Source organism: Onychomys torridus, chromosome 10 (genome assembly GCF_903995425.1).
Source record: "Onychomys torridus chromosome 10, mOncTor1.1, whole genome shotgun sequence".
NCBI lineage: Eukaryota > Metazoa > Chordata > Mammalia > Rodentia > Cricetidae > Onychomys > Onychomys torridus.
Window position 1 is genome coordinate 82,062,200 of NC_050452.1, and position 16,888 is coordinate 82,079,087.

Genomic DNA, 16,888 nt, shown 5'->3' on the forward strand with positions numbered 1-16,888 from the left:
TTTTACATCATTTCCACCCAAGCCTCTCCTCCAGTTGCCCCCAAATCCCTCTCACATCCATATCTTCTTCAATTATTGTTATCTCTGTGTGTGTGTGTGTGTTTATGTATGTATAAACCTACTGAGTCAATCTAGCATTTCGCATATGTTCTGTAAATATGCTCATTTCAGAATCACAGATGCTGAGATGCGTGGATGGAGGTGCCCAAGGTTCTAGACCCAATCAGCAGCAGCAGCAGCAGGTGTAGCTGAGTCTGCTGTGCACCACAGGCTTCGTCAATCCACTTTAGGAGAGAGTGGCTGGGGGAAGAGAAAGTAAGCAGCCCTGTCCGGCTCCATAACGGCTCAGCATGACTTCATTTTCAAATTCTTTGTTGTCTACCATCTTTTCAACTCTTAGATCCAAAAATGAAAGAGCTCCTTCCTCACCTCACAGTCATGTGTTTCATAGAAATCAAATGACAACTCTGTTGCTGCTTTTAAGAAAATTCTACAGGAAAGAAAGATAAAACTAATAAAAAGCAGCTTTATCAGCAATACAGTCACAATGTATTCTTCCTGATTACTTCCTGATAACCAAGAGTACATCCAAATATACAAATAACCACAAAAACCAAACAACTTTAGTAAACACTGTTCATGGATATTATATTTTCAAACATTCTGAGTGACACCAAAGCCATTAGTACTACAATTAATTGTGTAAAAGTATATTGTTGAGTAAATATAATTTAGCACTAAAGAGTTTGCAATTCAAGAACCATGAACACAGCTAAGCAATGCTCTTTGTTCTGAATGCAGGACTTAGTTTAAAGCAAAACACTAAATGAATTTTATAAACACAGAGGTAACTAAATGTGATGGTGAGAAGCAGGCAAGGTTACATGTGAAAGATACAGACAACAGAATTCAGAGAATTCATATTGGTTTTTAGCATTGAATTGTAAATAAGTATGTTCTGGGTTTGGGGTTTTTGTTTTTGTTTTTGTTTTTTTAATCTGTACCTCATTTCAGCATTTTAAAAGTAAAGTCTATAAAACTTTTAACAAGGAGGGACTCTATTGGGAGTTAAAACTATTTCGGGGTGTGTGTGTGTGTGTGTCTGTGTGTCTGTGTGTCTGTGTGTGTGTGTGTGTGTCTGTGTGTGTGTCTGTGTGTGTCTATGTGTGTGTGTCTGTGTGTGTCTGTGTGTGCGCACACACACGTGTGCAAGCTCACATGCACATATGAAGGTCAGGAGACAACTCTCAGGAGTCACTTCTCTCTTCCATGGTGGCTTCTACAAAAGGAACTCTGGTAGTACTGAACTGGTTCATCAAGCATTTTTACCCCTGAGCCATCTCACTGGCCCGTTTTAAAAACTTACAGGGGTTTCATAATATTAAATTTACTTTAATGTTTTTAGTTTATTCTGTATATTTAGTTTATTTCATTTTTGGCATAGTCAAATTGATACCAGGAACTAAAATTTTCACATTTATGGTCAAGTAGAAGCATATGCTACACAGTAAACTGCCAATTACTTAAACTCCAGTTGAGCCTGAAATGATCACCAGAATTATCATGCTTACCACAGCACTACACAAACACATTCCCACACATGTAGGGGCATACATAAACACAGAGAAAGTCAACACCAGTTGGGAATCAAACCACACATCAAGCCCTAAGTTTCTCAGTCTCTCACAGTATTAGCCACTCTGGGCCTATAAGACATTCTAGGTCTCTAGTAAAACTGTTCATTCATTATTACTAAAACATTAGACAGACTTAACAACAAAACAGTTACCGCTACAATGATTTGTAAAAATGTCTTCAATAAAATATTGAAACTCAGTTAGCCAAAGAACACAGCAACCAAATTCCACACTCTAAATTTTGGGCATTACGATTAATAGGGATTATTTCATACTTCTGTTGTCCTAAATTTTTAAAGAACATTATATAAAATAGAGAGGGTTAAGAGTTTAATATTTATTCAAATATACAATTGAGGTATATTTTCTTGTTCTAAGAAAATGTCGTTCTACAAAATAGTACACTAAAATAGAGTAATTGCGTTAGAGGGCTGGCAAACTATCCCCAGGTACCTAGATGGAAATGTGGACTGCAGCTCCAGCTTGACTGCAGTCTGCCTGCGACAGGTCAGAAGGCTGGAGCAAACAGTGCTGCCAGGCATTGCCCATGGAGGTTAAAGTTGAGGGCTGGTGCCACCACACAGGTGCCAGTACAAATGATGAGCTACACAGAACAGAGGTCGAGATCTCTGCAAAGGAAACCCTAAGGACAAGTTTAGGGAGCAAGTGGAGTCCTGAAGAAATATGTATCATGCACTTCCACGAATGCTGATGTCCTACATCCAGGACTTCAGCTCTCTAAGTATTAAATTTACCATGTCAAGGACCCCTGTGCCTCAACCCCACTGGCACAGCTGTCCCCAGATGAGGCTCAGAGGGATGGCAAAGCCTTCCTCCTGGGAGAGTTTGAATGTTGATGGGTTGTCCAGACTCACCATCCCCAGACTAATGTTTACAGCATGAAGACTGTTCCTACTCACAGTAGATAAACCTGTCTCCTTGTGCAGCTGGAGATAGACAGGTGCTGAGGCTTCTCCATCAGAGTCCAGACCACTGATCCTGGCTTTTCTGTATGTGTGTCTGTCTTCTTCATTTCTTCCTTACCCTGACTCAGGGTTCTCTTGGCATCATGACCAAATACTTCACTGTGTAGCCCTTCTCCTTGATTTACACAAGGCCCATACACTAGGAAGTCAACTACTTCTCAAACAAGTATTGTTTGCAATTTATAATTTATGCAAGTGTTGCTGAATTGGGGGATTTAGTAGGAGCAGTGTTGTTGACTGAACCCAGAGTCACGTACCTACTAGGCAAACATTCTACCACTAAGCAATATGTACCCAGCCCTTGGCCCCTCGGCTTTTCTGAGTCTTTCCTATGTAGCTGAGAGTGCCCTGGACCTGGGCATTCTCCTGTATCTGCCTCCCAGTGCTAGAATTACAGGTACACCATATGGGCAGAAGTAAAGTTGTATGTCACTGGGTTGTCATATCTTATAGCTTCCTGAATTGATGACCTATGTTTTCTACATTCTAGACATAGGATTCAATTCATACCTATTTTCTTTCAGTGTATATTTTACTTTTTACATTTAAATATTTTATTTATGTAAAACTTTAACAGAAAAAAAAGAAGACTTTGCTCTATCTTTGTTCACAAATAAGAAAATTAATTCCATTTATTTTCTTCATTAAGTTTAAATACTATCTTTATTATATGAATAGCAAATAAATTTAAACTGACGCTCTGTTCTGTGCCACAGAGAATGTAAGAGGGCTGTTCAAAATGCAGGAAACAGCGGAAATGCTAAAGGCACCTCCGTCAGAGCTGTTGAAACACTGCAGCTCCCCAGACAGTCACAGTCCGCTGTCTAATGATGGTCTCCCTCCCGCAAAGAAGCTTTCTCCAGTTTCACAACAGACATGTGCAGAATGTTAAATTACAGTATCTTCTTAAAAGCAAGCATGGAAGGAAATCTAGTTATTTATTAACCACATGGATATCTGGTTTCAAAGACACAAAAATTGGAGAATTAAATGTTGTTATAAGTGTCCCCGGTAACTCTGATTATCTTAATTATGTAATTTCTGCTATGTGCTAACTCTTATCTAGGAGTTTAAAAATATCCTTGTATTTATTGGTAAGTAGATTGCTTTGACCTCTATAGAGGTGAATAACCATCTTTAAATTTTTTACTGTATTTATAAAATTATATGAAATTAAAAGTCTAGATTTAAGAAAGTATAAATAGCAGGCCCTAAATTGCAGTATCTTATAAATATTTAATATTTAACATTTAATTTACTCCATCTTTCCAAATACTTACTTATCAAACAATGTATGTTATGGGAGTAGCGAGAACTGTCTGGGACGGTGAAGCTGCCATCACAGATAGCAACCTGACTCTCACCGAAAGGAAGAGTGAAGAAACAAAGTTTGTACAGTAAACATCCCAGGGCCTGTGAAACAAAGAGACAGGAACATCATCAGACTCAACGATCAGCCACTGAACACAACAGGAGTCAAGACAAGAGCTGGGGAGTGGTAGAGCACTGCTTAACATACACAAGGCCCTAAGCACAATCCTCAGCAACATGGACAAGAACACCAGAAGTGAAACATGTAACTTCAAACAAACAAACTGAATGCTCCTATTTTGAATCCAATCATCCCTTAACCAAGTTATTTTTAAAAGGCCTTTAGCTTTATAGATCGGTGTTCCTCTGCTGCATCTGTGATCATTTAGATTTGGATAAGCTCCTCTGGATCAGGAACTAAAATTAACCCTGGCTTATTACTTTAGAGGAAATATCATCTACTTGGTACTGTCCTCACTGGTATTACCAACTAGGCACAAGTTACATCTGAGAAGAGGCCTCTATCAGAATGCTCACAGACAAGTCTATGAAAGTGTTTTCTTAACTAATGATTGATGGAGGAAGGCCCAGCCCACTGTGGGTAGTGACCACCTCTGGGCTGGTGGTCCTGGGTGAAGAAAGCAGGCTGGGCAAGCCTTGGGAAGCAAGCCAGTAAGTAGTATTCCTCTGTGGTCTCTGCTTCAGTTCCTGCCTCTAGGTTCCTGCCCTCGCTTCCCTTAGTGATGAAGTTCAAAGCTGTAAGATCAAATAAACCCTTTCTTCCACAAGTTGCTTTTGGTCATGGTGTCTAGCACAGCAACAGTAACCTGACTAAGGCAGGTGATACTATCAACTTACAAAGGGAACGTATGGCCATTTTTAACAAATTGTCTTACAATTCACTAAAAAACACATTTTCAGTCCTATGAGGCTGTCCATCAAAGTTAAAACAACTAGCAATAAATTTTACTGGTCAATATTTCATAAGATAAAAATTAATTCACTGACCAGCAAGGTGGGTCAGCGGTAAAGGTCCATGCCGACAACTCTTGATAACCTGAGTTTATGCCCAGGACTCATATGGCAGGAGAAGATTGTTCTCAAATTGCTCTCTGACCTCCACACATACACACAGGCAAAAAGACAGGTTGCATGCAATAAAAACATTAACTCTCTGGGCCTGGAGAAACAGCTCAGCAATTAGCACATGCTGCTCTTATAGGGGACCTGAGTTCAATTCCCAGCACCATGTCAGGAGCTCACACACCCGTAACTCCAGCTCCAGGGATCTGACACCTCTTCTGGCATCCACAGGTATTAACAAACACAACAAACACAAATACACATAAATAAAAACATTTTTAATTAATTCTGTTTCCATATATAACCCTACAACTTTTTACTGTATAATGTACTAATTTGTAGCATCAAAAAAGAAAGGTTCTGTCTGCTTAATGTGCATGACTTTATAAACCTCACAGCACCAGTAAATCACCTTACTGAAATGAAGGGAAACATTCTAAAGTACAAGTTCCCAGCTATTCCATCACAGTTCAAACCTGAAACCATTTTTAAAAAAAGAAATGATTTTTGGGTCACAAAATTATTACTTTGTCAAAAAAAATAACACCTCAAGCCACAAGGGTAAGGGGCATTTCCAATTCTAAATAAATTATCTAACAGCTGCAGTGGCATTAATGAAACTAATCAGTGAATATGCTTTCTGATGTTACATTTTCCCCATGTAACTACTTTACCATCCATGACTAACAAGTATTTTTAGTGTCTATGAAGACTATACTATACAGAAATAAAATGTACAGAAACCTTTGTAAGTGCAAAAATATTGATTTTTAAAGGAATATTTGCATTTATAACATTCTTATAGTGCAGAAATTTCAAAGGTCTAGAAATTTCAATACTTATTTAGAAATTTATAAGTTATTATATGACTTCTGAAATGGTAAAGACACTAACTAGACATACCCAATCAATATGGTTAAAAAAAAATAATGATGGCCAGGCTGTGATGGCACACACCTTTAATCCCAGTTCGGGGGGGGGGGGGGGGGGGGGGGGGGACGACGACATGACACGGCAGAGGCAGACGGATCTCTGTAAGTTCGAGGCCAGCCTGGTCTACAGAGTGAGTTCCAGGATAGCCAGGGATACACAGAGAAACCAAGTTTGGAAAAAAAGAAAATAAAAAGGTAATGGTGGCTGTTTTTCTGTAAGGAAAATAAACAACAAATTGAACACAAGCTTCCATAGAACTACTGTAAAAACACTACTAAAGCTGTAATATTTGCCTTAAGTTACAGCTTCCCACCATCCAGATGACCTTCACACCAAATGTGACCTGCATTTCAGCCAGTTTTACCTTGTCAATCAAATCCAGGTCATTTTTCTTGGTTTAGATTAAATGTGAGAGTCCCCACATGACTTGGCAATGCCAGCACACTTTAAAGGTGACCATGGGGTCTGAGGACGTAGTTCAGAAGTGCTTCCTAGTACATAAGACCATGCCCGCCCACCCACCCCCCAAAAAAGCAAGGAAAAAAACAAGTGAAATATGTTGCACTGTATAAACACGTCAAGTTCCCCTGTTTTGCACTACAAGCATTTTCGTCTGTAGTCACTTGATACAATAAGAATTATATAAGAAACAAGAGGGACTAATTAGGCTGATTTGAGGGCCATCATCCATCGTGTTCAATTTTCTTCACTAAAAGGGTAATGTAGGATTCCTATCAAGCATGCTAGATGTCAGGATAAAAATAACCTACAAGGGAAACTTTCAAGGAAAAAAAAAGGTTTTAGTCAAAATATACAATGTTATATAACTCCATTCACCTGAACATTGTAATTCTTCTAATTAGTTTATTTTCTTGAAACAGAACTAGCAAACACAATTCTTGACCAAACTGGATGGACACACCAAAAATGTGGTGTATTTCTATCCCATCTGCGCTAAGACAAGCACAGGACAATCATCATGGACATGGAAACAGTTCTTTTTCCAATCGTGTGAACAGATATCATGTTGATTTTTTTTAATCTTTGAGTACCTATTTGCACATATAATAAACCTTATTTTTAAAGTGACAAATGAGAAGATCCCATCCTTCACATTAAGATACTACATAATAATTGTGTTTTAAGAAAAAAAAATAATCAACTCCCATTGGTTTCAAAGCACTAGTGAAGTTGGTTTTTGTGGCTTCTGTGTTGCTGAACTATCTCAGCTAATATGGAACTAAACAGCAATCATAAAACTAGGCCAGAAAAGATCTTTACAATCACTTCTTGTAATAATTTTGCTCTATTAAGATCCAACTCACTTTGCTTCCTACATTACACATAATCTTCAACTTTACTATAAGTTATCAAATCAATCCGATGCTAATGCCAAGAAGAGGAAATTGTAGTCAAAAGTTTTCTCTGGTCCTGCCCAGCCCCATGATCCTGCAGCCACTTTTAAAATAATCACTCAGAGGCTTAATATTATTTACAAACTGTATGGTCTATGGCAGGCCTCTTGCTAGCTAGCTCTTATATCTTAAATTAACCCATTTCTATTAATATGTTTTGCCATGTGTTCCATGGCTTACCGATCTGCTGGTATGTTGTTCCTTGGGCGGCAGGCTGGCATCTCTCTCGACTCTGCCTTTCTCTTTCCTCTCTCTCTTCTTTGACTTCCCACCTGCCTCTAAGCTGCCTTGCCATAGGCCAAAGCAACTTATTTATTAACCAATGGGTACAACATATATTCACAGCATACAGAAAGACAACCCCCAGCAATTGTCACAAAGTCAAATAAATTAAAACGAATTTGCTTCCAATTTGCTTTTATCTTACATAGTGTAAAATTCAATTACCTTAAGAATCACTTACAAAATAAATAAATAAGCAGATGAGAACATCCTAGAAATCTGATTGCCTTACAAGACTATCCATCTCTTGGGTTTTTTGTGGCCTCCCAACCTCAGAAGGGAGCAGGGTAGGGGAACCAGCAAGGAGACAATAGCTGGTTTGCACACATTACACATGGGGAGCTGGGAGGTGACTCAGGCAGGGAGGCCCTCACTGTTAAGCCTAGAGGCCTGAGTGGGATCCCTGGGACCCACATGCTATAAGAAGAGTAACTTCTAAAAGTTGTCCATACACATGCTATGACATGTAGCCTTATACCAAAAAAAAAAGGTAATTTTTTAATTAAAAAAAAATCAAAACTATCTATCTCACTTCTTTGGTAAGTTCTAGAATTATTTCAGAAAATTGTATTCCACTACTGATAATATGTTCATGCAAATGCAGCTAACAGTTATTGTTTAATGCATTCAGATTGCACAATAGTTTCTTAGACTATTAAATACAATCCAAAATGTATTTTACTCACAAAACAAGTTTGAAAAAGATGTAAGATTCTAAACAACAAACAATAAATTAACACTATCTATTGGTACAATTAAATCCAGATAAATATATACTAAATAATAAGGACCTTCAATAAGGAGAAGTTAATGACATGTTTAGAATCAGAAAAAGTTTACTTTTGTTAGATTCCACTAAAAAAAATCATAAAATATCCCAGAAAGTTATACTGTAATTGCTTAACAGTTACATACAGATTTTCTATATTGTCATCAGCCAAAATTTCACTCATTCAAAACTGGAAAATGTGAACATTAACTTACGACCTAAACCCTAAAAACTACTGGGAGGTAGTTACATGACATGCAAGGACCCCTTTCTTGACTACAGGCATCCCATCGCCTAACTTCCACATCCGACCACAGTCTCCTTTCCCTGGGGAGGCAAGAGGAAAGGAGACAGCTGTACTCATGCTCATCTAGTTAGAGCAACGGTCAGTCTCTGAGCCTTACCCAGATATCAGCCTTGGTGGTGATGGGTTTCCCGCCATAAAGGTTGATCATTTCCGGGGCTCTATATGACAGAGTCGTGTATCTGGCAGCATCAGGAGAACAAAGGAGACACATTCAGAAACAAAAGGACAGGTGAGACAGGCTTCTTTAAAAGACAAAACCTCAAAGGCTTTTGGGTTCAGAACTACATAGAAATAACACTGTCTTTAAAGGCTTGTTAAAAGTCTATCAAGAATTAAATGAAACAAAGTATCTACAGACAATTTATTCAGCAATTACAAAAGTATCTCAAATAATAAAAAAGCTGAATTTTCTTTATTAATAAAAACTTAAATGACAACCTATGAGAATACTTCTGTTGATTTATATGAAATAATTCAGTCTATCACAGCCTCCTTATCAAATGTTTTCATCTACTGAAAGTAAAACTTCACTCTCAAAATTTTAATTTATCTCTTTTCTAAGGAGTTGTTTTAGAAATGTTAGTATACCCAGCTGCACACAGTAGTAAATGTTTGAGCTTTTATAATTCTCTTCAAAGTTACAAATTATTACAACTCAATTACACACATTACGCACGCTTCTAACATGACTACTAATTTAAGCTCTTTGGAATTAAAGACAATGTAAATAAATATTCACTAACAAACAAAAACCCAAAATCTATTAGAAACAGGAATTATAAATCAAGTAGTGCTCAAATCTCATAGCAGAAATCATAAGAATATAAATGAACCACCTCTATCACAACAAGATTCTTTTTTAGCGTTTATACTTTAAAGAAGAATCTGAAATCACAGCATTCTAATACCTTACTACTACACTTACTGGTGAGATGGTCCGAACTGGACTAGACACTGCATGACAGCAGGCCTTCTATCACTGTGTCCCAGCACCCAAAGCAGGGCTGGCCCTGAATAAATACTTGTTAACTCAACACTCAGACCATCAACTCTTCAATTCAGCCACAAAGGACATGAACTCTTAATGAGCTTACAGCACCATATTCTAATCACCATAAAAATTTAACTGAGCCTTAACTATATCCCACAATACAACAAATGAAGAAACGTCGAGCAGATTGGATACTTGAGACCTCAAGTAGCCACTAGAAATCTTCATCTGCAAGATGTTCTAATTACATGGACAGACACAGACCCCAAAAAGCCAACTGCAACGCCTCTACTCTGTTCCCCAGGGCATGCATGTTTACTGTGGCTTGCTCTCACAGAAGCTAGTGCAGTCATTCTAGCCTGTGTTCTGAGTAGCACGAAGCACCTAGGATACACACTGCTTCAGTCTATATGACTGCACTCTACAACGGGTCAGTCACCAGCCCCTGAGAACAGCTCCTCGCCCTCACTCTGGGAGACTACTGAGAAGTCCCTAGCCTGACAGCTTGCTGTCCTCTGTCATTTCAGTGCTCTAAGAGAGTTTGTTGCATTTTCTGAAACTAAAAAGCAGAAAAGTTAGGTTCTCACAAGAAGCCTGCAAACCACAAAAAACACAGAATTAAGAAACAAAAACATGCCAGGCGGTGGATAGCACACGCCTTTAATCCCAGCAGTCGGGAGGCAGAGCCAGGTGGATCTCTGTGAGTTTGAGGCCAACCTGGTCTACAGAGTGAGATCCAGGTCAGGCTCCAAAACTACACAGAGAAACCCTGTCTCAAAAAACCAAAAACAAACCAACAAAAACCTGTGTGACATTATCCGAGAAAGCTTTGCAACATACCACTGAAGTAATAGTGGCTTCATACAGTCTCAGCACTTAACACTTTTCACACAATTTTCAGTACATATGATACACACTGTTAACAACAACTGACATGTTTTGAGCTATTTACTTTTGTAAATGCACCACTGCCCTATATCAGTAAAGACAAAGACTATGCTGAACTCACAATCACCTAAGGAACTGGAGAGGTGACTCAGTAGTTAAAACCTCTTGCTCTTGAAAAGACCAGGGTTCAGTTCCCAGCACAACTATCCAGAGGATCCAATGCCCTCTTCTGACCTCCACAGGCACTATACACGCACGTGGTACACAGATATATACACAGGCAAAACATTCATACTCATATAAAAATAAATCTTTCTATTTTAAATCGCTTAAAATTCTCTTAATGGGTCTATTAACTACTACAGCTTATTTTACAAGTTTCATTATTAAGCTGTTTACCACATAGACAAAAATTTTCATTCATGGTATTCATCAACTGTCTATTAGGTATTAGTCATTTGTATTTTGAAGGAATATACAAATGGAATAATTTTAAATTTCTATTAATGCAGCTAGCTATAGACTCAAGTTAATCAAAATGCCTAGGATGCAAATGCAATAAAGATAAGCACTTACTTTTTAATTTCTTCTTCTACTACATTAACTCCATCTTTTTGAGGATTGAGAAATTTATTAGTGGCACTGCCAAAGTCACAAAGCACATAATTTCCAGCATCATTTAGCAAAATATTTTCTACCTTAAGAAAAGAAAATCAATGATTACTATTTTCAAAGTGAAAACTTTTTTTCCACCTGTTTTGATCAGGTGCTTGGTACACATATATACACACGTACACATATGTATTTACAGACAGAAGACACCTCAAACCAGAGACAAATGAACCAGAGCAGGCAGTGGCCATTCTTGGTGAGGCAAGAGGCCAGCAGGGTTAATAAAAATGGCCAACCCTAATCTCCTGAATTCTCTCTATGAAGAACTAGTGATAGTCAAGAGTCTCTTTGAGAGTATCTATATTTTTCTCCATTCCTAAGACTTCAGTCTACCTGGAAACAAAGAGTAAGGAAAACATTTCAATTCCATTTCTGATTATCATCTATAGGTTGCGTATTCACATACAAAATGCTTGATACCAAAAGTATCACTGGTTTGGGATTACTTTTTATATTGGAGGCAAGATTGAAGAATAAGATGAACATTCATTCCCATTTACATTAAGTCTGACCATAATTTTATACAATATTCTAACTGAAATCTGAAGCATGTGATCAGATACAGAAATTCACACTCGGGGCACCACCACATCTAGTCTCTATAAATTTAAGAAAGTGGACCTTTTCAAATGTGGATTTTCTCATTCAAGATGCTTAGCCTATAGCATCATTTTTATTTAGAGCACCTACGGTGAAAATAAACATTTAAATTTATACTTTAACTTGTAATCTGAGTTAAAATAACTAAAACAAATTGTGAATACTCCAATACCTTGAATACTACAATGTCAGTTCAGAGAAAGCCCCATCTGCTGCTTGCTAGTGTTTTTATCACTGGACAGTTTGTTTACCACTCCCCTCTCTGGTTCTCTTATCCGGAAAACAAGGAAGATAATTGTTACTATGACAGGTTAGAATACTCAAAGTACTCAGAACATGGTCTGGGATATTTTGAAGACCAAAGAAATTGTTATTATTATGGCAATGTCTTTTGCTTTTATATTTATTTTCATTTACTAAAATGCTAATAAAGTTTATTTTAGGCTTTCATGTTTATCAACAACCTACATTCTAAATGACATTGCTTATTTTTGTTGATCATAAGACACAAAGTTGTATTTAATCAGTCAAAACAGGCATTCACTTATTTATTTCCTAAACAATCAGTGAGCCTCTGCTATACACCATGCACTGTTCTAAGAGCGTGGATATAATCACATTTACAAGCCAATACCAACGGCCTCATAACCCTTACATCCTAGTGGGAAGAGCAGACAATAAACACTGGGCAGAATACACACGTAATTATACAGGATCTTGGGGAGCGGACAGGAGCAGGGAAAGAAAGAAAAAAACATTTTAAATCCTAAGTGTAGAACAAGACTGTTTCATGGTTCTTACCTTCAGATCCCGGTGGATTATGGGAGTCTTACATTGATGCAACCTTGCGACGGCTTCACAGGTGTCGCAGAAGATCTGTAAGACTTCTGATTCAGTAAAGCCCGTCTGCAGCTTCTTATTCATCTGATTCACTACCTGTCCAGCTAAGCAAAGAAGTGACTCTGAAGACGCTTTCCAATAAAGTCCACCAGAAAGACACACTTGGAAACGCCCTTCCAGTGCCAGCCCTGAACTCTCACGAGGGTCCTTACACCTGCTGCACTAACACAGTAACACACTTTCTTACATTGACATCTCAGAGATCAGAACACTATAAAAACACAGTATCTTGCTAATACTATTTGCCATTTTTTAACACTTTACCACTTCTGAAACTGCAGTTTTCCTTATGACTAACAATGTATTTATTTGAAGCAACAGTCATTCAACAATGTTTAGTATTGGATAAAGTGTGATAAACAAAAAAGGTTTCTATTATCATAGAATATAGTGTTTCAAGGTAAAAATAATGACACAGATATGTGACTATAATTTCTAACATGACAAAGTAAGAAGGAGAGAACTCACATAGGAAACTGGAACTTAGATTGGGGGAAGGATGGGAAGAAAGAAGAGCAAATCAACTTAGGCTTATCTAAGGGAGATTCATGTTGATACAGACGACTACAAATTAACAAGACACAGATTTAGGAGAGCTGTGGGTCATGAGTGTTGTATATAAACATCTCCTGTGAGGTAGGAATTTGTTGACAACAAGTAACTTGTGAAGAGCTGGTGCAGATATGGCTGGGGAAGCACACATGAGATGTAACTGATGCAGATCAGACACCGGCAGCCACATTGCATACTTTTTTCTTGAAAGCCAAAGAGAACTGTCTATCTGACTTTGTAAGATATCACCTTGATTACAGGATAAGAGGATCTAATGAGTTAAGCCACTAATGCTTTATTCCTGGTAATAAATAGGACTGGGAGAAAAATAATCAATAATCTTGCCCAGCTGTGGACTATGCATGCCACTGACCTGCCAGGTAAGACTGGCTGCCTGAGGCAACAGTGGCATTACAGTCAAAGGGTAACAAACAGCTTTCTGACTAGATCTGAGGCCTGCTCCACAGGAGGGAACTGTGCCACTGCCAGGCTGCCCTCAAGCTCATGATCCTCCTCACCTCAGCCTCTTCAGCACATCCTAGCAGCATGAGCTGCCATCAACTCTGTTCCTGATCCTATAAACCTAGTCAAAGCTCATGGCTGGGGAGATCACAGACACAGGTGGAGAGGCTTTATTGCTATGTGGACACGTTGTCCAGCTACCTTCTACACACTTCTGTTTATACCCAGAGGCAATGCTCTTCTCAGCTTTGGTCAGAGAAGTTTCTTTTTCTTTCAATGGCAATAGTCAATGCAGAGACTCCTTCCTAACTACCAAAGCTCTCAGACCATGTGTCTGTTAATTGCTAAATATCACCCAACCCCACCCCTCTCTTACATTTACACACACACACACACACACACACACACACACACACACACACACACCCCTCTACCTCCAAAGCCTAAGGAGCATCATGGAAAAGAAGACAGAAAGAATTTAGATCTGGAAGCTGGGGAGTAGTGCTATGAAGCACTGTCTTCTAGGCCTAGCCTAGCCACTGCTCTCATGAACTCAGCAGCTGTGTGTTACCTGCACACGACCAGGCCAGTCCACACTCACAAGGGCCCCAGCCCTCCCCAGGGAGCTATCAGCAGGTGACGATTGCTGGGGGTGAGTGAGTCATGTTCTTCAGTGGTAGTCAATGGTCAACTAACCATGCTAGAGCAAATAATCCCCAACCCATGCTCTTGAAATCATCCCTGATTAACAAAGTAGGTCGTGTGTGTGTGTGTGTGTGTGTGTGTGTGTGTGTGTGTGTGTGTGCTTGAGCGCACACACGCACATTCACATCCCAGTGAGAAGGGGCTTCACTGGGAAGGGGAGAGAGCTTAGGTGCTTCTGCAGGCCTCTGTTCCTTTTGTCTCCATAAGAAAATCTACCCTAGGAGAGCCTACTAGAGCCAACAAGAGCATGAAAGAGATGAAGTAAAACTATTCTAACTAGTCACAACTATCAAGCAGTCATGTGAACAAGCTCTGACAAATCAACAGGGCCACCCTGCCAGGCTCGGCCCACAGCAGCTGATGGACAGATCCACTAGCAATAATAAGCAATTGCTACCAAATTTCAAGAGTTTTATTATTAAGCAAAAGCTAGTAGAGATACAACTTACAGGAATTAGTACAAAGCAGCTTCTAAAACAAACTCAGAAAGTCACATTGCCATAATTGTTCACAAGTTATTCATAAAACAATAGATATATTCAAAATAACCACACAGATGTCCAAAATTCTAATTCCAAAAATACAGTATCTCTTTAAGTCAGTGGTTCTCAACTTTCCTAATGCTAGGACCTCATGTTGTGGTGACCCCTAACCATAAAATGATTTTCATTGCTACTGTTATGAATCATAATGTAAATGCCTGCTATGTAGGATATCTAATATAGGACCCTTATGAAAGAGTTGTCTGACACCAAGGGGGTCACGACCCACAGGTTGAGAACCATTCTTTTAAGCACTGAATCAGAAAACTATCAGGTTAAGTGGAGGTGAAAGGTGAGTGCAGTGCACAGCAATGGCAGTGAGCGCTGAGAACCTGGAAGCATGGAGCAAGGAACGCACGGTTTCTGCAGCACGTTCTTCTTCCCTACACTCCATGTGGGAGCTGTGTCAGGATCCGGTCCCCTGGTCTTCATCTACAAAAGCCCTAAGAGGAGAGAACTCCTCCTACCATTCTCTGCTCAGCCAAAACATGCCCCGACGGGAGAGAAAGACTGTATCTACTTGATGCACATGAGAAAAGGACTATTCAGCTCAGGCCTCTGGATTCTCCTCCTAAGATAAAATTGCCAACCCAGAGGGTACATTCTGATCTGTGATACAAGCAGCAAACTTCTCACATAAGAGAACAGAGCAACAAAGCAAAAGAATGTGGGAAAAGTTAGAATAAAGGAAAAAATATTTTAAATATTTAATTTTTTTAACTTAAAAAAGGATTTACACCTAAACAAGAGCAGATATTTTAAAGAAAAAAAATAAGAAAGGACTGCTAAAAATTAAAATAATATAGCAAAAATACAAAATTCTATTGAAAACCTTCATATACAATTAGGAAGCTTCCCACAAACACAGAAATTAAAAAAAATTAAAAGATAATCAGAAGACAATCACTGCAAGGAAGACAAACATTGATTTCAAACAAGTTTCAGAAAGAACATAAGCATACAAGAGAAAAAGCTGGGTGTCTTACAAAAAGAATACAAAGCCTAGCCGAAAGGTGGTACACCTTTAATCCCAGCACTCCAAAGGCAGAGGCAGGCAGATCTCTGAGCTGGGGGCCAGCCTGGTCTACAGAGCAAGTTGCAGGATAGCCAGAACTACACAGGGAAACCTTGTCTTGAAAAATTTAAAAAAAAAAAAAAAACACAAATGAAGTATACAATATTGTGAGATTTCAATACAGTGGAAATAAATGAAAAAACTACCTGATAGTGTCTATGCAGAAAATGAATCACATTTAAAAAAAAAAACAAAAAACCAACCTTCATACTAGTAGAGAAAAGGGAACAACCCAATGTCTGCATCAGTATTACTTCTATGCTAAAATGTTCTTTGTAACCAAATTAACACTCAAATGTGGACATAGACACGTTTGTCTATGGACCCCTCCCCCGAATGTGCCCAATCTAATCTGACCTCAGAAACTAAGTAGTGCCAAAGATGGTTAGTACGTGAAAGGGAAAATAAAAATCTTACAAAGTGAAGATCTCAAAAACGTTTCCACCCATAAATTCAGTATCAAAAAAGTTAAAGAAAATTAGCTAGTCCAAAAGAGAGTGGAGATGCAGCTCGGAGGTGGCACACCTGAGAGGCGTCGTCCATGCAGCCCTGGGTTCACGCCCACACCTAACAAGGGGGGGACGGATAAATAGGAGTCTAAAATAGAAGGAAATAAAGAATGCCCAGGTGACATCAAATCCTGTTTAAAATTAGACAGGTGAACATAAGTCTCTCTGAAGCATGCTTCGGGCGGGGAGGTGGGGGATGAAACTCACCCAAGTGTTACCATGTTTAAGCTTCCTGCAGAGACTTGAATTTCTACTAAGAAAGATGGGCT

General features: G+C 38.8%; 1 protein-coding gene across 2 annotated transcripts in view; it reads right to left on the bottom strand.

Annotated features, from left to right (window-relative positions):
- The window catches only part of Bmp2k (BMP2 inducible kinase), a 101,986-nt gene that overhangs the window by 48,653 nt on the left and 36,445 nt on the right, over positions 1-16,888 (bottom strand). For both annotated transcript variants that reach the window (XM_036200754.1, XM_036200753.1), the window contains exons 4-7: positions 12,676-12,818; positions 11,179-11,300; positions 8,821-8,902; positions 3,904-4,036 (exon numbers count right to left, since the gene is read on the bottom strand). In XM_036200754.1, coding sequence (XP_036056647.1) covers positions 3,904-4,036; positions 8,821-8,902; positions 11,179-11,300; positions 12,676-12,818 — 480 coding nt within the window. The remainder of the gene's footprint in view (positions 1-3,903; positions 4,037-8,820; positions 8,903-11,178; positions 11,301-12,675; positions 12,819-16,888) is intronic.